Here is a 23,472-nt window from a genome sequence, read left to right as displayed (position 1 = left end):
CGCTATATTCTGATTGGAGGGGCTGCTCTTGGCTGCAGGGGGAACTTAACCGCTCTTCATTGTTGTGTGGCAGCATTGATTGCGGCCCTGTGTGTGTGCGCCACAGCACTGCAGACAGTGCAGAGAAAATAGCCCAGCTGAGGTAGTGGGGCCCAAGGGGAGGTCTGGGATTTGAGAGGAGAGGCCCACCCCCCCAAACCCACCTAACACCACCACTGGCCCTAGCCAGCATAGTCAATAGCGAGGGATTTTGGGAGTCATAGTCCAAAACATCTGTAAAGCCCTGGTAGTGAATCGTGTGATTGTAGTGAGTTTGTATGTGTGCCACGTACAGAAGCCAATACTGCTGATGTAGTGGAGAAATCCTGGGTGAGGCTACGGGCCTTAATGGGTTTCTGACTGTGAGCACCCCAGAGCTCAGCAGAGACAATGCACTAATAGCATAGACTTTCGAAATCATCGATATAGAAATGGCCTAAATTGCCTGGCTATTATTGAGGTCTATGCAAAAAGGACAAGCATACTCGTCCTTGGCACTTAAGGGGTTAAAGCCTGTCATTTCACCTGGTTTTGTTCCATGCTCACAGTGCAGTGTGCGTGTTTCCTTTTACTAAAGCGAACAGCTGATGTAGTTGCAACAAATCGGAAACAGGTGCTGTGTTTGGCATGGAGTGTGCTGCACGCATTCAGCAAAAAAAGACATTATTCAAGGCTCTGCCTAATGTGCACCTCATGTCGCAAACTCTACCATTCTGAGTCTACAAAGGTACATATATTCATGACCAAAAACACTGATTCGCGTATTACCCTTTATTTCTTTAACAGATTCAGGCGCACAAGACGACGGGCAGCTCTTGCAGGAATGGTTTAAACTCGTCATGGAAAAGAACACATTGATTCGTTACGAGTCCGAGCTACTGATCATGTGAGACAAAAACATGTGCACTGCCGACTCACAGCAAATGTCTGGGGATCATGGTGGGGGGAGGGGTGGGGTGAAGCCGCTGTTTATGTACGTGTTAATCATGGCACTGAGGTGAAAATATGCTGCGTCACTTCCTGCATATACTGTTGACATTGGTGTTAACCGTTAAATGTAACCTTTATGTCGCTAAAGGTGTCTGGGGCTGTGCAGCCACACAAAACTGTAAATTGTTCCATCAGTTTTCAAGACGGTAAAACCAGTAATTTTATTTGAACTGCAGGAGCGCACAAACATAAGCACATGTGGCAAGTCTCTTTTGTAACGGTTTGTGGATGGTGTGACAGGTGAGCAATTTCTATGTGTGCCCAATGGTCGAAGCGTATGAAAAGAAGTAGTGGAACTATGTTCCCTACTGGTGTGCATCGCTCCCCACAAACCCCATCACCAAGCCCCCTCCCACGCAAAATGCAAACCCCCAAAACACATGCTCCTGCTGTTTAGGGGAACGCTCAGTTCACGCTACACTCATTAATAAGTCCCTAGAGGGAGACAGTCTTTTTGGCAAAGAGGTGGATGAGGTGATAGATAACGCAAGAAAAGAGTGACACCATAAAGCCCCTAGGCCAATTAACTAGCAGACCCTATGGCAGACGTGGATTCTCCAGCCCATGCATACCACGGGGCGAGTAAAGCCACCAACCTTTCAATACTTCCAACCGGGGCACGCAGGTTCTATCCTCACAAGTCTACCAACACACTCAGTACCAGAAACCCAATTTAGGGGACAACAACAAGGCTTAGAATGCAGAAGGGGGACACCCTCACAAAGGGCTCCTCAAAAACAACCTCCCGTTCCAGATACCCGATGCCCTCCCCTATCATTCAGGTAGAGGGAGAAGGAAAACATCATTCGGTATGGAATCGCCTCTGACAAGTGGGTACTGGATAAAGTGCGGGATGGATCTATAGGCTCATCAACAAGCTCACCAATAAACCATCTACAAGCCAAAATCTTCCAGAGGGACTTGCATCATTGCTCAGAGAAGTTTGAAATCTGCATTGGAAGCAGTTCTGCATCACAATAGGACTTTCATGCATCTACTCACTTCCTTATCCCAAAAAACGAGCAAACCACGAGGCCCATTCTAGGCTTAAGGCATGCAAACAGATTTGTGAAGCCTTAACAAAAATCCACATGAAAACACTCCAGAAGGTCCTCCCATTGTTCCAAAGGAGTGATTACCTGGCCACATTGGACATACAGATGCATAAGTTCATGTTTCCATGTTCTAGTTGCATCGCCATACCTGCAGCTTCAAGGCGGATGGCCATCGGCTCAAAGTGCTTCCTTTTGGGATAGCATTGGCACCACGGGAATTCACAAGCGTCTTGGTGATTGCATTGGTGCATCTATGCAGACAGGGATTTCAAGTGTTACCCTACAAGGATGACTGGCTCATAACAGGGGACAGTGCCAAGCGGTTTCAATAGAATACTCAAACTATGACCAAATCTCCAGGGCATATTTTTCTTCAGAAAATGAAGATTTCTTCTCTGCAGACTTTCAAAATTCCCTGCAGATTTTAAAAAAACGCCTACAGATTTCAAAATCTGGACAGCTCCAGCAGATCTCACCTCTGTTTCCCTATGGAATTTCTCACTATGAATACATATGAAAAATGTTTCTGCAGATTTTCATAGTTTTCTGTAGATTTGGACTGTCTCTAATGATCTCCTACTCATCAGAAGAGATGGTGCAAGCACTGCTTGCACAGATTCATTTTATTGACCAAATCAAGTGATCAAAGTGTGAACAATCAAGAAGCTCACAGGCATCAATGTATGTTCCTCACACCTCATGAGCGCTTACAAGAAAGCTCGTCAAAGCAATGGTCACAAGCGCCAGGGATGTGTTGTCCAGAGTCTGCAATGGTGGATGTGAACGAAAATGCTAAAAGGCTGCCTATTTGTGAACCTACCAGTGGAAGTGACTATTGCAACAGACATTCCTCTAATGGCTTGGGAAGATCACTGTCCGTCTCTTTCCAAGCAACTAGCTACCATTCGAGGCAGGCCCCATATCATTTACTGGAACTACTAGCAGTAAATATGTGCTCCAAACATTCAAAGGGTGTATACATCTGAAAAGTGTGTTGCTCAAACCAGACTACACTACAGTCATGTTTGACATAACAAGGTGGAACACGCGCTCAAAACATGTCGCAGATTGCTCAAAGTATATTGCATTGGTGCATCTGTCAGGGAGTGTTCCTTCAAGCAGGACACAGACCAGTGATACTACATGACAAGAACACACTGTGCAGGACAGTTCCCCAAGAACATGAGTGGGAGCTGAGAATAGATTTACTTGAGCAGGATTCCGCAGGCAGGTAGTTCTAAGCATTGAAATATTTGCAACAAAGTACAACATAACATGCCCAACCTTCACATCTAGATGCCCAGAGAGTCTCTAGGCAATGCCCTCTGGGTGGACTGGTCAGGGATATTTGCTTATGCTTTCCCCCAATCCTATCCTGCACAGGGTGCACACTCCAAGAGAAGGCAACAATAATTATTGCAGTGCCTGTGTGGGCACATAGAGTGTGGTAGCCACACCGACTTCACATTCAGCAGAACCACCAATATATATGTGTTACCATGATCAATGCACCTTTTCCTTTGATATAAGGTGGCAAATACTCTGCATTTAGCAATTGCAAAGACCAGCCACATGTCTCACTTAAAGATAATTGTGTAGATTAGCCACGCTTCACACTTAGATTTTCAAATCAACCTTGCATATCACTGACAGTTCTAGTAAGATAAATCTTGCATTTAGCCCATTTCTATTAGCGAGCTACACCTCTCATTTAGCCTAATTGTGCAAAGTAGCCATACAAATCAATGAATGAAAGCACCACCAAAACTACAAAATTACATGTAACGTACCACTCTGGTGGACACTAGCCACAGGTATGGCTACCCACACACATCAGAATACAGCAAGGACTATGACAAAATTCAGTCATGCTAGTCACATAATCTCCATCTACTTAAACCAGAGTATACCTCAAAACCTTTGACATCAGCATGCACCGCAGACCTGTGTCAAATTTGGGCACACTGAACACATAGCGAGTCACTAGCACTCACACTATCTCCAGACCCGTCTCCTCAGCACCCATCAGCAAGTCTGATCTCATGGGTTGCCCTTTACCGGAGCCTGGCCAGACGGCTAAGCCTTAATTGGCCAAATGCGCACACGCATTGTAACTTTACTCCGTGACCTCAAACATTCTGGACTTCGGTCCCTGAGGACATTCCCACCAGAAGTGCATTAAGACTATAATAATGGTAAAAGGAGCTATATAAATGACAAGTACAATACAATATAGCTTGGGCTAGCGAGTAGACGATACATGATAGCTGTTTCTTTGCATAGTGATTGCAAAGTGCTTGTAATCACGGTGCAAGATCATATCCTTGTAGGAGGGTGTACTTTCCCATGTTCTGCGCTGGACGATCAATAAACACCCGTTGGAGAATGACTTCCAATCCCTAATGAAAAGAAAACTCTAGCATTTGAACAGAAGCAACAACAATTGCAGGTTAAAATGTAGTACATTGATGGGGAATAAAAACAGGAATTAGTGTGGTTTTGTGAGATGCAAATAGGAGACCAAAAAAGGAACAAGTGGGTGAAATGAGGAGCAGTAGTGTGATGTGCTTACAAGGAAATCAGTCCAGCCTCCACCAGGCCAGTGCTTCTGTGAAGTCTGTTGTTCGGGCTCTGCAAATAAATTAACTTGAATTCAGGTTCATATGGTGATTCACTTTAAAGCATGCATGACTGACTTTGTTCCAGTACTAGTTGGAATTAAGAGACACCTGTCTTTGGAAAGATTTATTGCTTTCCTCGTACTCCATTCCATCTCCATTCTGTCCCTGACCGAGTCTGGAAGCACAAATATGTGAGAGATGGTACATTATTTTGGAGGTTCTTTGAATTTTTGCAGTGTGACCTCAATAGTATCTAATGATAGAGGCTGGCCGGCCCTACTTTGAGTTATTTTGCAATTTTCTATATTCAACTCCTTTTGATGAGATATTCTGGCCATCTTTGGAGGCCTATATTTTTTAATGGTGTCATTTGGCATAATTTGAGGATGGCTTGTTATGACCATTACATGAAGATAAAATAATGAAGGTGGATATCTCCGGATTCAAACAGAAGTGACACATGATAACAATGGGTGCACTCACAATGTCAGAATAAGTGTCGGGCATATTTGTTATACCAAAATGTGAATTGGGTTGATTTTGATAAAAAATCAAAGCTGATCAGATAAAAAATCAGCTTTGCAGTTAAAGGTCAATTATGAAACACTGTCACCCTAAGGTTGAACCCTAAAAAATGGCAAAAACATAATTATTTGGTAGAAAAATAATGTATTTGTGAGAAATATTTTTGAAAAAGAGATTAACAAAAGTGTTACAAAATGAATATATTCATAATAAAGTGTAAAGGATCATCAATACATAATTGCGATAAAGGGTAATTCTATATCATATTTTTTTTTCCAAGTAGTAGAGTGCAGAGGATTTAGGCTTCTGTGCACGCATTGGATTCTAGAGGTCCGGGAGTTTGACTTTTTTTTCCTGGTTGTCTGCATCAAAGAAAATATCTGATTCATGATCTACAGGGCAGTGGCGCAGGTCAGAAATGGGAAATCTATTTACACTTTGTTCTCTGCTTATGTTTCTGACTTAAATGATGCCCCATTTTGAGATACTTTCCTGCTGGTAATAGCTGACTGCCCAGTATCATTAACCTTAGGAAATGCCTTCAATATAGTGATGGAGATACTGCAAGACCACACTTCTGAAGAAAGCACTATACAAATACCTCAAAAATCATCTTATAATAAATTCTTTCCACATGATTGACAACTGATGGCAAGACAATCGGAGAAGTTAAGAATACACTCAATTCTCAAAGGTCCATAATCCTCATTCTTCTGATCAACCAAATATTTGTCCCAATACAGCAAACTAGGCATGGTTAGAGCTATATCAATCCAATTGCTACTTCCGATCATGCTGCTTGTGAGTGGAAAATAAATTCCTCCAATCAAGCCGTAGGTAGTAGGAGCATGGCTTCAGATTAGTCACTCCCCTGGATGAGGACTTCACAAATCAACTAAAAGAGGAGATTCTATAGTTCTTTAAGGTGAAAGGAGGCTCAGCAGATCGAGTGATGTCCAATATACTTAAATCATTTCTGTATTGAACGCTTACAGCCAAAGTTTTTGCAAGCATATGGGCAAAAACTCAAACATAGGTGCATATTGATGCAGATTAAAAATGCAGGACTAGAACATGAAGGACTGATTTTATTCAAGGAAGCCACATCGCAAATACATATGTCTTTGGATCTGCAGGGAGCACGTACATCTTCATGCAAAACGAGAATAAGGGCAATAAAGATTCTAATATTAGTGAAAAACGACAATTGGGGTTATGATGCATAAAAATGTACATTTACAACTTGGGGGACATCAAACTAAAACAAGATTACAGATAAAAGTGGATACAATCGTAGCTGATCCCAAGGATATTTGGGAAATGTTCACAGCATATTACACCCAATTATATTGCGGCGATACTCTCAAAACAAAAGAGGCCCAAGTCTCTCTGTTTCTATTCTGTATTCCTAAAGCAGCTACCCTGTGAAGCAACACAGATGCTGTAGGGGACTTCTATACTAACAGAGGTTATCAAAAGAATGTGGGCACTGCCAAGAGAAGACAGGGCCCCATGCAATACATACAGATATTTGCAAGAAATGTATTAATCAGTAAAATCCCACTATTCTCTACCTGTTTATTTACATTATGGGAATTTACAACACTCCTGAAACTTGTAGAAAACGGTCTTAAGAAAGACAAGCTCCCAATTGATGCCAATTCCTATAGACTTACCTTGCTAATTAAATGTTATAGCAAAATATATTCCACATTTTAGCATACAGGTCAATGCAAAAGTCGTATTTCCATGCCATCATGTGTTTGTTTCGTGAACAAGAGACAATTGAGTATAAAATACTCCAACTATGATGCTGAAAGGGACCGAGGCAGATAACATGCCTATGTCCAGCATATTCACTGATGTGGAGAAGGCTTTTGACAGGGTGCTATGGAGATTTCTATTGGTCCTTCTATGTAAGGTTAGCATTGGAAGGAGATGCATCTCCTGGATATGCTCACTATATTTCAAACTGAGAGTTTGCGTATGCATTAACCTTCACAGTGTCGTCTGTTGTGCAGATTGCACAAGATACAAGGCATGGATGCCCTTTGGACACCCATGAAAACTTGCGTTGTGCATGAAATCACTGGTTCATAGCAAACTGATTAGTTTCCCAGCAAAGCCCAGAAGTGTCAGAACTATGAAAATGAAAGCACGCTCATAAGCAGAAAGTTGTAGTCTGCACAAGAAGCCCCACAATTTACATCTCTGTGCTAGTTCTTCTATACTAAAGGTTTGGAGTCATCTTGGGATGTAAATTACATCTTAGCAAAACTATTGATATGATATGACTTTTGGCATTTACGACACGCATGTACACAAGTGTTTCTAGGTGTGACAAGACAAGGAAGGGGAAACAAAATAACAATCTTACTAGGCCCAGTGTCAGATCGCGCAAGTGCATGGAAGGGGAGAAGTGCCAGGGGGAAGGAGGAAGTGCAGCCAACAGGTGGCTCATAAGTGCAGAGAGAAGGTGACTGTAGGGTTGCAGATACAGACCCATAGGTGCTGGGGAGCCCAGAGGCAGTGCTAGGGCAACTGGACATGCAGGAGCCTGAGCCCAAGTTCAGAGGGTGACCAGGTGACCAGTGCATGGAACAGTCAGGTGCATTGGCAGGGGAGAGGAAGAGAAAAAGCGGACGCGAAAAGGAAGGTCTTGAGTTTCTTCGGGAACCAGAGGTGGTTCTGCTCAAGTTTGAGAGAGGTAGGGAGTCTGTTTTAGAGGGAGGCCCTAGCCGAGGAGCTAGGTCTGCCCACAACTCTCTGCTTGGAGAAATGTCTGACCCTCAGAGAGTTGGAGGTGGATGAGCAGAGAGCTCGAGAAGGAAGATGTTTTGGAAGAGAAAGTTGGAGGTAGAGCAGTCCCTGGCCCCAGAAAGCCTTGTGGACCGTTTTGATAGTGACTGCATGGAATGTTGAAACATTCTCCTTTTATAATGACATGGAATGGATTTTCTGGGCCAATTATAAAAAGTTCCCACTCAGTACTAGTAAAGTACTGGAAATGTCAAAATGTACTAATGTGCCGTTAAGTAAATGGCCCAAGCGAAGGCCATTAACGAGGGCTCCGGCCCGTTACGCCTGCCCCAGCACTTGGAACAGGGACTAAAAGCCATTAGCACCCCAGGCTACCAAAGCAGTAACCTCGGGTGCTAAAAAAAAAAGTATTTTTCTTCCTTTCCTTCATTGGGGCACGTGTGGCATCCCGTTGAAGGAAGGAAAATACTTTTCCAAGATGGCCATCATCGAAAGGGAAATGGGGCTCTGGAAGGAGCCCTGCTTCCTTTCCATGGTGGCCTGCAGCAGCGGAGAGGAAGGAGCGGCAGTGAGTACCACAGAAATAAGGTGAGGGAAGGGGACACAAAAAAAAGGACCGGGATGGAGGGTGGGGGGGGGGTAGATGGCAGCGTGGGAGCCGGCCGTCAGGTGGGATGGAACGCAGGCTAGCACTGGCGGTACACGCCTGTGTATCTAGCCACCTGATTGGCTGGCTCCCCCCACCAGGGTGCTAATGTCAATTATTAGCCTATCCTATGCCATCAAGATGACCAGCTTCATATATCTTTTTTGAGCATTGACTATATATGTGCCCAATCTTTTTTTTCCAGACTTGAATTCACAATGGGATCATAGACAATCTCAGTGCACTGTCAAGTATCATGGGCTTGATCACAAAATAGGGGGATACACGCTTCCCAATCTACATTCGTGTTTTTGCAGCTGTGGGTGATAGCCTGATACAATTACTCCCAGACCATGCAAAATACCAATGATTCAAATCCTTTTGGCGCAGAAGGATAGGTCTTTGTATCTGAAACAGCACAGGAAGTCCCAATTCCATAGAACGTGCCGATATATGATGCTTGACAAACTAAATCAATCTTAGCTTGAAATTTGCTCACAAAAAAAAAGAAATCTGGAACTATCATACTCCACTGTGGTCTAATCCATTCTGACCAGCAATATACTATAATTCAATTACTGAAATATTGCAGAAACAAGGGTTGGGATCTTATGCAAGGAGTGACTGATTTTCTGTGCTAAAAATGCAATATCAAATTCTTACAATTTTTTTTCTTAAATGCCTTCAGGTACATGATCATCTCCTTAATGAGATCCTTCAGAGTGTGTCACCTATGTTTCACTAATTGAATTCTATACTCAATGCTGAGAATAAGAAGTATGAGCTTCACTCGGCTCTATTAAAAGCTGATGAACACTAGAACCCGGACAAATGTTCAAAAAGACTATAACCACTATAGAAACCATATCGGCATCCAAGCTGGTCACATGACCTTGCAGACAAAGACAGGTAGTTCGCAACAGCTTTACCTTCAATGTAAATGCAGCATTAGGGGCCTTCTCAGAGGCAGGAAACTGCATGCTACATGCCGGGCTGCTGGTTATTGCTCCACGGTGCTCAATTTCCACCTCCCATGATTTCTCCCCGACCGCCTACGCATTCCACTTACCTGCAGCCCAACCTTCCCTTGCCGGCACCAGGAACACCAGTGCTTCCCCTGCTGCAGCAATGGCTGTCATGGCAATGTAGAAGGCACTACATGTAGTCCCTTCTCACTTGTCCGTGGCTGTAATCATTTTTGTAATTTTATTTAAGTTGAGAAAAGGCAACCACTCTGTTTTTCAACTTTAAAAAATCTCTTTGCATCCATGTAACTCGGCCCCAGGGCATTAGCTTACACAGTAATGTCCCTGCCAGTCTGTGCTCATTGCTTAAATAATTGTAGACTTTCTTTCTGCCAAGTGCTTATTACAACCAAGCCTAAGGTGCAACACTTTAAGACCGTACTATGCTGTTTAATTGGTTTAAAATTGAAAAGCAAACTGCTCAAGATGCTCACCCTAAAACATATGATGTGCTGTAATATAATAGAGCTATTTTGAGTGAAGGTAGTCACAGAAGTATGGAAAATTGTGTTCCCTTTTATGTTATGTTAGAAATATTTATTAAGCTAATGTTCACTAATGTGCATCTTGGCGCTGAGTCCAGCGGGACAGAAACCAGCAAAAACCCTGTCTAAACAAGGAAGGTTTTTAGGGCTCACCAAAATGACATCTGGTTCTCTGTGATCCCTAAACACAGAGGCAGTGAATTCCACAGTTTGGTGGCTGTTGTACAGAAGGTATGGCTGCCAACACAAAAAAGTCGAATCCTAGCAACCAGGATGACTGCCTTCTCCTGGGATTGAAGAGAACGACAAAGAACATACGGCCTGAATGTCTGCTGAAGTTACTCCGCTCCCAATCCATAAAAGGCCCTGGGTATAAAGCACAGGGATTTAAAAGGAACCCATTTCCCAATAAGTCAGCCAATGAAGTTGGTGGAAAACAGGAGAAATGTGGGGCGCAAACAGAGCACGAATCACAGTTCGCGCTGCTGTTTTGTAGGACTTGAACTATTTAAACAAGTGCTACGGCTTGGTAAAAAGGATAGTTACAGTAGTCTGCACACCTCAGGACAAGAGAAGCCACCGCAGGGGCATGAAACTGAGCGGGAATAAAAAGTAAGACTTTGTGCAGAATCTTTAATCTGAAATGTCCAGAATGGAAGACAGCGCAACCTGGTCATCCAATGAGAATAAGGCTGATAATTTAATGCCAATATCCTTCACTGCTGGGACAGGACATGGGAGGGGATCAAGGGAGACAGGACAGAAATCAGAGGTCCACAGAGAAGCAGCAAAGGTGGACCCAACACCAAGACCTATGTCTTGTCCCCATTCAGCCTAAGCCATTCAGCCTAGACCAGTTGTCACTCACCCGCCGTCCCACTGCCGCCAGGCAGTTCCGAAGCTGAGACGCATCATCAGGCTTATGTAGATAGATATGAACAATGATTTGTGTATCAACAGTATACGACTAGCACCGGATGCCATGGGCATGTATGAGCTTGACCAGAGGCTGAATAGAGAGCCCTGGGGAACACCACAACAGAGATTGGAGCTGAATGAAATGTAGAAAGAGAGAGAGACTGAACCCGACCAGTCAGAAAAGATTCAAACCTGGCCATCACCAGGCCAAACACTGCTTCCTCCACCAGCCGACTGAGCAGGATAGAGTGGTCAAAGGTATCAAATGCACAGATCTAAAAGTATCAGTGCGCTCACCCCACGCTGATCAGACAACCTAGTGAGGTCATCCACCACAGAGACTAGAACAATTTCCGTGTCCCGACCAGGGCAGAAGCCTGATTGAAATGGATCAAAAAAATCAGATCCTTTCAAGAAAGGAACACAACAGAGGGGAAATAGGTGATTCCAGCAGTTTCATGAAAAAGGTAGTAAAGAAATAGGGTGAAAGTTAGAAAGAACAGAAGAATCAAGTGAGAGTTTTTTAATAAGGAATCACCAGGGCATGCTTTAGGTATGTTCTCCTCCACGTTCGCTCTGCCTGTCTGCATTTGAGACCGTGACCTCGGATCACATTAAACCATGGCTCGGAGGGACCACGCCACAAAGTAGAGGATTTGAGGGGGCCCAATTGTCAGCTTTGGTAGTAAGAGTCTGCGCTAGTGACAGGTCCATGCACTATGAGGCCACACAGCCCAGTCTCTTAGTCAGTATGTGTCTATTAATGTTCGTTTAGGATGAAGAGAAAAAAATAATGGTTAATGGCTGTTCCTTTACTGTGACTGTGATCGACAGGCTCATGACTGCATGAGTTTGGAGATTGATCACCATTGCTGTAGTCAGGGAGAAGTGCATAGAGGTCTCGGAAAATTAGGTCTTCAATATTAATAGCAGTTTGATGCACAATGGGCCTGTGGGATGTATCAGGAAAATACAGCGTGAAATTTGCATAGGGAGATTAGAATATGCTTTTGTTTTGATGTACGAGGACACCATTTGCTTATATTTTAAACATATTATTGCAGTATGCTTGATTTAAATAGTTTAAACAAATTTAAGTATTAGCAATCAACCCAACAAATGTATATGATGATCTTTAACCTTTGGGATTTCACTTAGTCATGCCTTAAAGAGAGCTTGCTTTACTTTTTCAGAGGGTATCTGATTGCTGCTATTTAGTAGTTCTGCTGGCCAGTACCTTTGATGTAATAAAACCCTTGCACGTAGACCAATTCATGTTTGTTCTATGTTTTTCAGAGCACAAGGACTAGAATTAGAGGATCATCAAAGTAGATTGGAGCAAAAACTAAGAGAGAAAATGTCTATTGATGGTAAGAATTTCTCAAAGGATTAGATCGAAAGAGCTTGCTTGTTTACGCACTGTCTTCATATTTGGAATGTGTACTAAAATGCACACGCCACTAAATGGTAATTATTGAAGATTGTGTGCTGCAAAATTATCTATTTGACCAAAGCAAGCGAATTTGTTTCCATTCAGGTGACAGGGGAAATATTAGAATCCGGTGCAATACAGGAAGTTACACACATAGGGGTATACGCCAAACAAAGTGGATGCCGTTTTATGGAAAATCTCAAAACAAGGCTAATTCTCACGCTGAGAATGTTTTAGATAAAGGCAAAGACTAGCAGAGGTGTAGACAGGGTAGGGCCTGAGCGGGCATCTTTTAATGCCCACTAAGCAGCACTCTGGGGGTATTTACAGAGGTCAATGTCTCTGTGGTGGGCCCAACTACATTAGCTTCAAGGCACACTTCTTAGGCAATCCCGGCTTTGCCTCTGAAGCCTAGGGAGATCTTTTAAAAAGGACGTGCCAGAAATGAGATGGTAAGTGAGCATTTAGTTTTGAAATTCCCATATCCTGCTGTGTTGCCTACCACAAATTCAAAGAAAACATGGCAAAGACAAAAATTGTGGTTGTAGCGTAGGTATTGAGAGGGGGTGAGTGAAAGGCTGTTGATGTGGAGTGAAGGAAAGCGAGGTCTTGAGTAGTAAGGGATCCATGCTTAAAATGACACTGCACATGAACTTACCGTGACATATCTTTAGTGTACTCTTTTGCAGGACTTGGGCACTCATCAGGACATTGCATGCATTTGTCTACATGGGCTCAATAGCCAAGTGGGAATGTCCTGTTTATTGATGTGCTTAAATTAGATCTCGCACGTTATTCGAGTTTAGGCCTGTGTGTACGAATGCGAAGCTGGATGAATGGTGTGGGAAAGATTTGTTTTCCTGCTGCAGATCATGGATTCATCTGCTTGAGCATGTGATTCTAAACTACTGGTCACACAGAAGTATTTGCTCGGCTATCCTGTTACAAGAGAGAACCAGTCCTATGATGTTGCAAGGTGGCATACAGTGGTCCAGACACTGCTTCCTTACTTGTTTTGAATAGGAACTCCAGCTACAATTCCATGTTGGAGACCACCACAGCAGAAACGTGTCTGGGAGTGCTTGTTAATTGCACAGAGAGTACGTTGTCTCACCGTGGCCTGACTGCCTCAAATAATGGTGGGGGGGGGGGGGCAGGAGGGAATGAACAGATTTGTATATATATTTGATGCTTTATTGAAATGGCAAACATTATCTAAACCATGGTTACTCATTTTTTGGCCCTACTAGATGTTATTGAATGTCATCTCCCATGATCCCGATCCAGCATATCCATGCTGAAAGATGAGGGCAGATGGCGTTCAAAACATCCACCTAATGAGTATCTATGGCCTAAACTAACATGTAATTTATGACATGAGAACTTAAGTGATAACCCCAGTAGTTAAAATGCATTGGCGCAAGCGTTTTTGTGGTGGTGTTAATGCCGTAACCGCTATGACTTCTACCAAGATTGGTGCGTGGCAAGGACATCCTGTGGCCTAAGATACACAGTGGTTTCATAAGTCTAATTGTTTTCCTCATTCTTTTAGATAGCCAAAAAGATGAAAAGGACAAGAAGGAAGAGCAAGTGTTGCTGTGCGAGAAGATGCGAGTCATTGAACAACGGGACAAGCTCGTGTCCTTCCTTGAGCAGCAGAGGCTACTAGAGAAAGCAGAAGACAGCAGTTTGGAAAACATCATGTCCTCCCAAGGCTATCAGTTCAACGTGGACCGAAAGCAAGGCTATGAAGATGCCAAGCTTCCAACCACCTGCTGGAATCTGCATTGAGGTCCCTTATAATTGTGTGTGGACAACAGACTGATTTCCCATGTTTTCTTAAGGAAGCATATGCATGAGGGAATTCTCCAAAGTGGTGGCTCCACCTCGCTGCAGGGACACTGCTGTTTTGTTTAGTGAAGAACAGAAACCTTCTGGGCAGTGTTTTCTCGTGAAGCTGATGGCACTGAGTATATTTTACTGCAATAGAATCTCCGTTCTCATGAGAAATATCTCTAAATGCAGCATTATGCAAGGCAGTGTAAATAAGCGGCGCTCATGCACGCTGGAGTGTAAATTAAATTGTGGATGAAAGTGCAATGTAAACATATGCTTATATTTATAATGATGCACAAACGTTGCATACAACGAATGCAATTAGGCCTCAAAATGTTGTAGAGTCTAACTAGCCATGGCCTATCGCTCTGCATAATCTCACAACTGGAATGGGTTCCAACAACATATTTCTTTGCAGAATTAATCTTATACGATCTAAAAGCTACAGAAATGTCGACACGAAGCTCGACACGAAGCTCTAGGTCAATTTGAAAGAACGACCCCTGACTAGAATGAAACGGCTCCACAGAGGGGTTAAGCTAGACATTTAAAGAAAAAGGAAAGATTTACGTAACCGTTTTGAAATAATGCATACCACATGCAAACGCTGCTATCTTTCAGACAGGTGAATGTACAGACTTTAAAAAGGATTTAAGCTGCTTTTTATGAACTGTTTTTATGGATTTTATTCAGGGAAATTGTGTTGTTTTTGTGTTTTTTTTTAAATTTTATTTAGTAAAGATGCCTTTGCAAATCATGTATGCACCAACACACAAGTCGCTATGTTGAATAGGATAAACATACACACACGTGCGGGCATTCCAAAGCGCACACACATACAGAATCTGAACTTAATATATACGTCTGTGAAAGTTTTTATTAACGATGCGTTTTTTGTTCTATGATGAATAGATGTGGAGGTTTTTATACATGGTTTTTGCAGGTTTCTTTTTACCTCACGTTTTGACTGTAAAATCACTGTGTCACTTTTGGGGAAGTTGAGCACGTGCACCTGTCCTGCCTATGGCCGGTAACTGTGACTGTTCTTTATCCTTTACTCTACAGGGCATGCCCTGCAGTGCTAACAAGGCGCGTTTAGGCTGTGCGCGAGACACACATGCTCGTTTTATGTATTTGCTTCTTTTGTATTCATTTTAGGAGACTACGGCTGCTTTGCAGAAGCCCTGTACACAGATGGGGGAGGCAGTTCCATTTCTGCGGCCGCAATAAATGTGTGCTCAGAGTGATGAGCCAGTTGTTGGAGGGGGTAGTGTGTGAAGACATAAGGGACAACAACAAACTGCCTTACATACATGTACTACACATTACACCTAAAGTGAACAGTTACTTAAATATTAGCACGTGGCTTTGGACAGGGTATTACGTTTTGGGAGGAAGGGATTGGGTTGGGGGGTGTGGAAGACGCACAAGTACATACTAATGAAGGGAGTTTGATAGAAAGCAGTAGCCTTCGCTTCTGGACTTTGATATTGTCCTAGAGATCTGTATTTTAAATATATAGTTTTCTCCAAGCGTGTACCAAAGTTGGCTTCTAATGGACTTTCAATCCAGGTTTGGACGTTGGACTTGGTCGAGTAAAGGCAATTGTAGTTGGAGGTACTCAATAAGTGAAAGCTCGTGTGTTCCATGATGGCAACTTTCTATATTATTTCAATTCGTTATTTGTTCAACTGCAAAAAAGGGACCGAAAGAGTTAGAGGGGCACAACTGCATGGGCACTTTTATGGAAAGTGTTTTGAAAATAAAACTTAACGTCTCAGGCTGAATGAATACCGGACTATTCGGTGTCTTCATAACTGTAAACATAGGAGTAATCAAACCCCTATATTTCTACAACGCCAATCTGCTTGTTGTGGTGAAATAAGCACTCCTGACACCCTATAAATTAAGTTCAGCATATCGGACATTGACTGTGCCACTCCTATGAGCAGAGTTTTAGCCACTCCTTTGAGCACAGATTCTACACTCCACTGCTGACATTTTTTAAACAGCTGGCAAATCAGGTAACAGGAAATATGTCTCTGAGAAGGGAAGACGCCCAGCCCATGTTTGATGTTTTGTTCGCTTAGTTGGAAGAAATGTGTCTTTATTTCAGTATTTTCTAGGTGTAAATGTGTCCGTTAACTCTTGCAGCAGCATGTCATTATTGGTGAACTGGCGTGAAACTTGAATGATACATTTATGTTTAGGCTGGTACGTTCATGGGAAGTATAGGAGATCAGCACATTGCAACTGTCACTTTACATTTGAGCCGTGACTTTGACATTGTATCCGTTAAGTATGAAATCCTACCTGTAAGGTCTATTTGCTGTCTGTAAAGAGACATCAGAGCTGTCTTTTGATGTACTCTAGTCTGTCAAGTACTGTGTCCACTTTCGCAAAATTAAAAAAGGAAAACAAATCTCACATTTGAATCTTGCTTTTGTGACGGATCAATAAAAACATCTGGTCAGTGCTCTAGAGTTGAATCCTGGCAAAAGGCAACAGCAACCAATCCGTTTTTATGCTGTTTAGTGTATTTTCTTCATGCCCAGAGATAATCACAACCGTTTCATGGTTCTCTTTTGGGCACTAGAACAATTATTCTATAATTTGCTGATGGATGTAAACAAACACATTTGATTGCCAAAAGGTTGGGTGTTTCAATATATTCTCTCATCATTTTAATTAAATTGAGAATTTCACTTGACAGGATTCATAAAATAGTCCAGTGACAAGTGAAAACATGACAAATCACTGGAAAGATTGGCAGGTTGCAATGTAATCCAGAAACACAACTCAATGGAGTTCCAGATAGTATTTTGAGAGTTTATATTTAAATTTGAGTTTTGTTTTATGTAAACTAAATAAGGGGGCCTTGCATAAGCTTAAGAACATTTTATTGTACAACATGTTCACAATCCTACCTCCATTTAGTGACGTTATATGCTACTATACATGCATTCCTAATCAATTTTGAGGCTTTGCCCCGGTTACACACAGGACTGTCTATATGTTGATTTCAAGTGATTTTAGGACTCAAACCATTGAGGCAACAGGAAATGGTTTTTGCAACATCCTGTCTATAAACGGTCCCTAGGACACTGGATAATAAGTAGTATCTCCTGTGGTCTAGATTTTTTAAATTCCAGATGGCAGAGGAGCAGTGCGACTTAAGCTAGGACACACATATCTGCTCTGTATGCGTCATCCTTGTATTTCTTGACAATGATTCAGAGGGATTTGGTGCACAATGGGTGTCCGTGTTTGTTTTAAACTTGATGAGTCTTCATGACTCAAAGAAGAAAAAATAACTTCACAACCTGCTGGCACACCATTCTTTGTTTCTTTAGGAACAGTCATTTTACAATCAAGCGTAATGCCTTTATCATTCACTGCATTGTCGCCTCACACAGACGTACCACTAAATCTGATCACTTGAGAGTACTCTCCCCGAGAAAAAATAAAACCTATAAAGGTGCTGTGATTCGTGCTTTAGTTTTTCCAATTCTTTCAGATTCTTACTACACCTTTATACTTTGCCAAATCACTGCCTAGTGGCCTTATGGCACCAGGGCTTTCCTGGGTAATGGCGTACAGTGTTCCCACTCAGGGATAACAAGACCGTTGTATGAGGGGGAAAGAAAGAGAGCAAAAAGGTGAGTGGATAAGTAAGGGAGAAGGAAATGAAGACAAATGGAATGAGTGGCAAGGTGTATGATAATGATAGTAGGGAATGTGTGTATTGTCTTGGGAAGCCATCATCCAGAATACTGATCAGTTAAAGGCAATGCACATGCTTGTTGTGATGAGCATTTTCACTGTGGTTTCTAGTACATTTGGGTGGTACTGGAAATGAGTCGGCACTTGGTTGCTGACTATGGTATGGTGGCTTAACTTTGCAGATAACATTTTAAAAGCCATTTATAAGGTCACGTATCATGCAAGGTCACTCATAATCTAGACTGCTAACAACTGTTTCTAGATCCTATAAAACTACAACTTCTAAAAGTAGTCCAATATCTACAAGGATGACAGTCAAAATGTATAAAACCTTGATATAGACTTATAGACCTAGGAGAAGAGGTCCTTGGCACAGGATAATGTCCTGCCACCAAGTTATGGCACAAGACGAATCTGAGGGCCATAATTGGGCAAGGGTCATTATCCCAACCGATAATGATTCCTCCAGAAGTCGATAAGACTATTAGCAAATAGTGGTAGTAGCAATACATTTTCTGGAGTTTTAGTGGCGAATGTAAGACAGGCATGGTATCAAGAGAGATGACAAAGACAACCGAGATTTATTTCTAAACAAAGCTTTATTAATAATAAGGATGGCATAATGCCTGACTAACCCAATGCTATGGTGGGATTTTCCCTGCCTAAAGAAATCCAAGGTCTGTACACAAGTCCAAATCAAAAATCTGTCTCTGTCAAAACCTATGCTTGTCCCCACAACTACAACCTAAATCTAGTGGGCCAATGTTCTCAACCAAAAATAAGTGTTACGTTCAATACAGTTCCAATGTAACTTGGTTTCAAGGAGGTTTGCTCACTTTCTGAAGTTATCTTTTGTAGGTTTCCGGGCATCACATTTCACATCAAAACAAGGTCTTGGGCTTCCCTTCCCCAAGTTCAGATGCAGTCACATTCATATAACACTGTGATCTTGGGACTTCCTTCCCCAAGATGAACACTCTGCAGTTCTTTGGTTCTCAGGGTTCCCTTCCTCAATATTTATACTGAACAGTTGAATTACTCCCTCTGTTCAAAGGTTCACAAGACAATGCTTGGTCACTTTAACCCATCCTTTGGTTAGCTTCACCAAGGACTTGCAGTGCTTTGTTGCTTTTACAATATTTAGTGGTTTCTGGTCTAGGCGCAGTTATCAGACCACATGTTCCACCCATCACAGGTCACACAACCACAAGTTTCCACAAAGTCATTGTTCAGTAAAGTAACATTTACTATGTTTCACTCAAACCATGACTTTCGTGCCGCTTCAGATTCAGGCAATATAATATTGTTACATTCTTCAGGATAGTACCTTTCATTCTGTTCAACCTTCACAAAAAGTGGCTTCGTTTGACAGGAAAACCAAGTTGTCAGTTTGATATGTGCTCCCTCCAGCATACACCAGCCTTCATGCTTGGTTCCATCTCTGCCCCCTGGGGGAAACCTACCGTATGGACGTTCAATTTATTATCCAAAGAGCCAAGACCAAATTGATCTCTTAAGGGGTGAGCATTTTTGTTCCAAACTTTCAAACATTGAGAATGGCACACAAACCTACACATAAAACAAATGTAAATAGTGATTTACACTTTGCACTATTCATTACAGGGAAATCATTGTGCTGAAAATATTCAATGAGCAAGAATACTTTATGGATGGTTATCTGAATGCAATAAATGACAGGACATTACTAATATAGACACAGAAGGAACTAGGTGGGAAGCAATTATTGTAACATTTTCCTCATTAACTCAATCCTCGATTATTGATTCACACATCTCATTAACCACAGTAATCATAATTCCAGCACTGGTTTAATCACTATTCCAAAATTGGTAACACAAATATCAATTATGCATTCAACACTAGGGTGATTTGTACTGGTGTCACTTTGAGGTGCTGTCCGCACATGAGCTTTGCATGATTATACAATATCATTCACAATTAGTTTTATTAAGGTACTGTCCTTATGTTCCCTCTTGCCAATATCCTGTGACAAATCACATTGATTTCTACGAATTTGGTATGTGAATTTCATCTTATTTGTATGATGCAAACAATAATGCTGTGAAATATTTTATGATACACTCTTGGACAAACTGCAATATCATTACTCACAACATCAATGTGCAAATTTTAACATCATCTGTTAATGTTTTCAATATTAGCCTTGAAACTGACGTTTATGTCGAAACACGTGTCGGCTGATAGTGTTAATAAACCTCACCTATATATGGACTTATGATTTGTTTAACCAAGACTAGTTAAACATTGAATATTACTGATTAGATTCAGGAGGTAGCACGACTTGCGGGTCATCATCTCCTTAAGTGTTTATCTTTACTGTGTACTAGAAGGCATACACAGCCGATTGACCACAGCAACGCAGCTCTACTCCCCAATTGCTAACACAGACGTGTAAAGCGCACACATTGGGCCTTTGCCTACATTCATACTGCTTTGGGATATCTTTAGAGCCTATAGTGTGTGTCTGTGACACGATCATACTAATACAATATGGCTAACTACCTTTTGAATCGGGAAGAGGATAGGGCAGCCCTTTTTGCTCCAAGGGGGAAGTACAGATAATGCATTTAAAAATACTCCAGGCATTTCAGAATCATTAAGGCAAAACATTATCAGATTAGAGAGGCTTTCCAAGAAAGAGATCAACAAATGTTGGGAAATAGCCTCTCTTACCAATTATTTAGACAATTCCAAAATTCCTAGAGGATTGAGAATACTCATCTTTCCCAATTTCGATAATGATGAAGAGAAAGATTTGGCAGACCAAGGGGAAGCTAACTTACATCTTAGTTCTAAAAACATGTTACAATTGTTAATTATGCATGCTGAACGGGAACAGAAAAGGGTTTCAGAGCAGATTACCATATTAAAGGAAGTCATTGTAAAAATGTCCAACCCAGAGGCCACAAAAAAGAACTTCTTCAAAAAAATGTATGAATTATTGAATGAGTATCAAGATGAAATCAAACTCAGGAATAGTTTTTTTAGAGAGGACAAAGATTATAGACTCGACAGAGTCTGCACGTTCCAGACTAAATATGACCATGTTTCAACTAGCTCACGTGGTAACACTCCCATCTCATCTCCAGTCAGTTCAGACCTTGACTCGGAAGAAGAAGCTTCCACGTCAGGAACTAGTTCTCCAGTGAATGGAGCAGGTTTTTTAGGACAAATAAGACGGTACAAAAAGGGTGCCCAAAAATATTTCAAGCAAGTCAGATTCCGGACCGATCAATTATCAAATACCACAACAACAACTCTCACATCAGGGGCAGGAGAGGAAGAAGGCGATACAGAAGAAGGAAACGGACCAAGAGGAATATTAACAAGATCCATAGCATGCAAACAGGGGAGATAAATGCTCTGAACTTAGTTGTGAACCTATCAAACAAAACACTCACGCCCACTTAGATTTCAGTCCTTAACAAAGGACTTTCCTTTGCACCTACCTCGAGCACAGATTTTGTTCAATTTCAGATAGATCTGTTTAAATTTGTACGGAAGTTAAAGCTCAAGAAATATTTTGCAACACAAGTTCAAACTTACAAGCCCACACCACCTGAGAATCCAGTGAGTATGCATTCTATGCGACATATAGAGGATACATATACGCTATTGTAACAATGTTGAAACTCCATAAACTCAAACCCAAATCTAGATTCACCCCTAACCTAGGAACGGATAATGTTATTGAAACTTTTTATCAAGTCGTAACAGCTGATATTCAGAGACACATGGATAGACAACAGCCACAGTCTCACAAAATATTTTCTAATCTGAAACAAGGGGAAAGAGCATCCTTGAATGAACTAGCAAAAGATCAATCGATCATCATAAAAGAAGCTGACAAAGGAGGCAATGTAGTTGTACTTAACACCAAAGACTACCTTCAGATGGCCTACCAACATTTAGGGACCCCAATTGTTTCCAACGCTTAAAGGCAAAGACCACTAAGGAAAGTGTTAAGAATATGATAACCATGATCAATGAATGGCATTCATTGGGGTATCTTACGGATGATGGAAAACAGTTCTTGAACATCACGGAACCCACTATGCCCACAATTTATTTTTTTGCCTAAGATTCACAAGTGTCTTGATCATTTACCAGATGTGAGGTCTATCATGAGTGGGATAGGCTGGGCTACCGAAGGTTTATGAAAATATTTTGATAATGCACTTAAACACTATGTAACTAGGATGCCCTCATACATAAGAGACACAACCCATGTGCTGCAATTACTTGAACAAACCACATGGCAGCCTCACTATCTATTGGTTACTCTGGATGTCTCTGCACTCTATACGAGTATAGAACATGATTTAGCAGTGGCGTGCTTAGATTATACATTTCGGAATGACTCAGCTTCATACAGAACCCATGTAACAATGCTTAAAATGTTTCTGAAATTTACATTAGAAAACAATGTATTTCTATTCAATGAACAATACTTTGCTCAGGTGAAAGGTGTTGCAATGGGGGCAAAATATGCCCCGTCACTGGTGAATTTATTCATGGCACAGATGGAAGAGAATCACATTCTAAATAACGCTCAGTACAGATCGCACATAGTATTGTGGAGGAGATTTATAGATGACGTTTTCATGATATGGTCCGGATCCGTTCAAGAACTATCTCATTTTATTGCACATGTCAATAACAACACATATGGCATTAAATTCACAGCACAGCAGATGCACCATAGATTTTCTTGATTTTAAGATTTTCATAGAGGGTGGGATTATTAATACGAAGACTTTTTGCAAACCATCTGAGGCCAACTCTACCCTTCACTCTACTAGTTGCTATCGCTCATCGACTATCCAGAATATTCCAAATGGGGAATTATACAGGGTCCATAGGAACTGTAACAGGGATGATGACTTCAAACGAGAATGTGAGCCCCTATCAACCCGGTTCCATCAAAGAGGTTATTCTCAGGACAATATCAAGAAAAGTTTAAATAAATATCGCACATTGGCCAGAATCACCACACAGCAGTCTGACAAACACGAAGTTAATACCCACAGAACAGTGGATGTTATCACTCAATATTCGAGGGATTCTAAGTCTTTGTACAAGTTGTTGCTTAGACATTGGAACATACTATTGCTTGACAAAGATATTAGACCTTATTTGGTAGACAAACCCAAATTTATATTTACTAAATCAGCGACTATTTGGTAAAAAAATCAGTCCTTCATTTCTACAGATTCAGAAAATCACATCAAGAGTCAGCACCACATGGTTGTCCCATCCAACAGGTTTCCATAAATGTGGAACCTGTTCTATGTGCAAACATTCTGACTGCACTGCCTTACAGCACACAGTCATTAATGGTTACAATATCCAGATAAAAGATTTCATCAACTGTA

At 41.6% G+C, this 23,472-nt stretch overlaps 1 protein-coding gene across 3 annotated transcripts in view; it reads left to right on the top strand.

The window, feature by feature from the left end:
* The window catches only part of MICAL2 (microtubule associated monooxygenase, calponin and LIM domain containing 2), a 1,393,870-nt gene extending 1,377,111 nt beyond the window's left edge, over positions 1-16,759 (top strand). For all 3 annotated transcript variants that reach the window (XM_069623638.1, XM_069623637.1, XM_069623636.1), the window contains 3 exons: positions 826-925; positions 12,361-12,434; positions 14,049-16,759. In XM_069623638.1, coding sequence (XP_069479739.1) covers positions 826-925; positions 12,361-12,434; positions 14,049-14,287 — 413 coding nt within the window. In that variant the 3' untranslated portion in view covers positions 14,288-16,759. The remainder of the gene's footprint in view (positions 1-825; positions 926-12,360; positions 12,435-14,048) is intronic.
* Positions 16,760-23,472: the final 6,713 nt, after the last annotated feature.

Source organism: Ambystoma mexicanum, chromosome 11 (genome assembly GCF_040938575.1).
Source record: "Ambystoma mexicanum isolate Mex_15411 chromosome 11, UKY_AmexF1_1, whole genome shotgun sequence".
Lineage (NCBI taxonomy): Eukaryota > Metazoa > Chordata > Amphibia > Caudata > Ambystomatidae > Ambystoma > Ambystoma mexicanum.
Note: the sequence above shows the minus strand (reverse complement) of the source record. Positions and strands in the feature narration are given on the sequence as shown.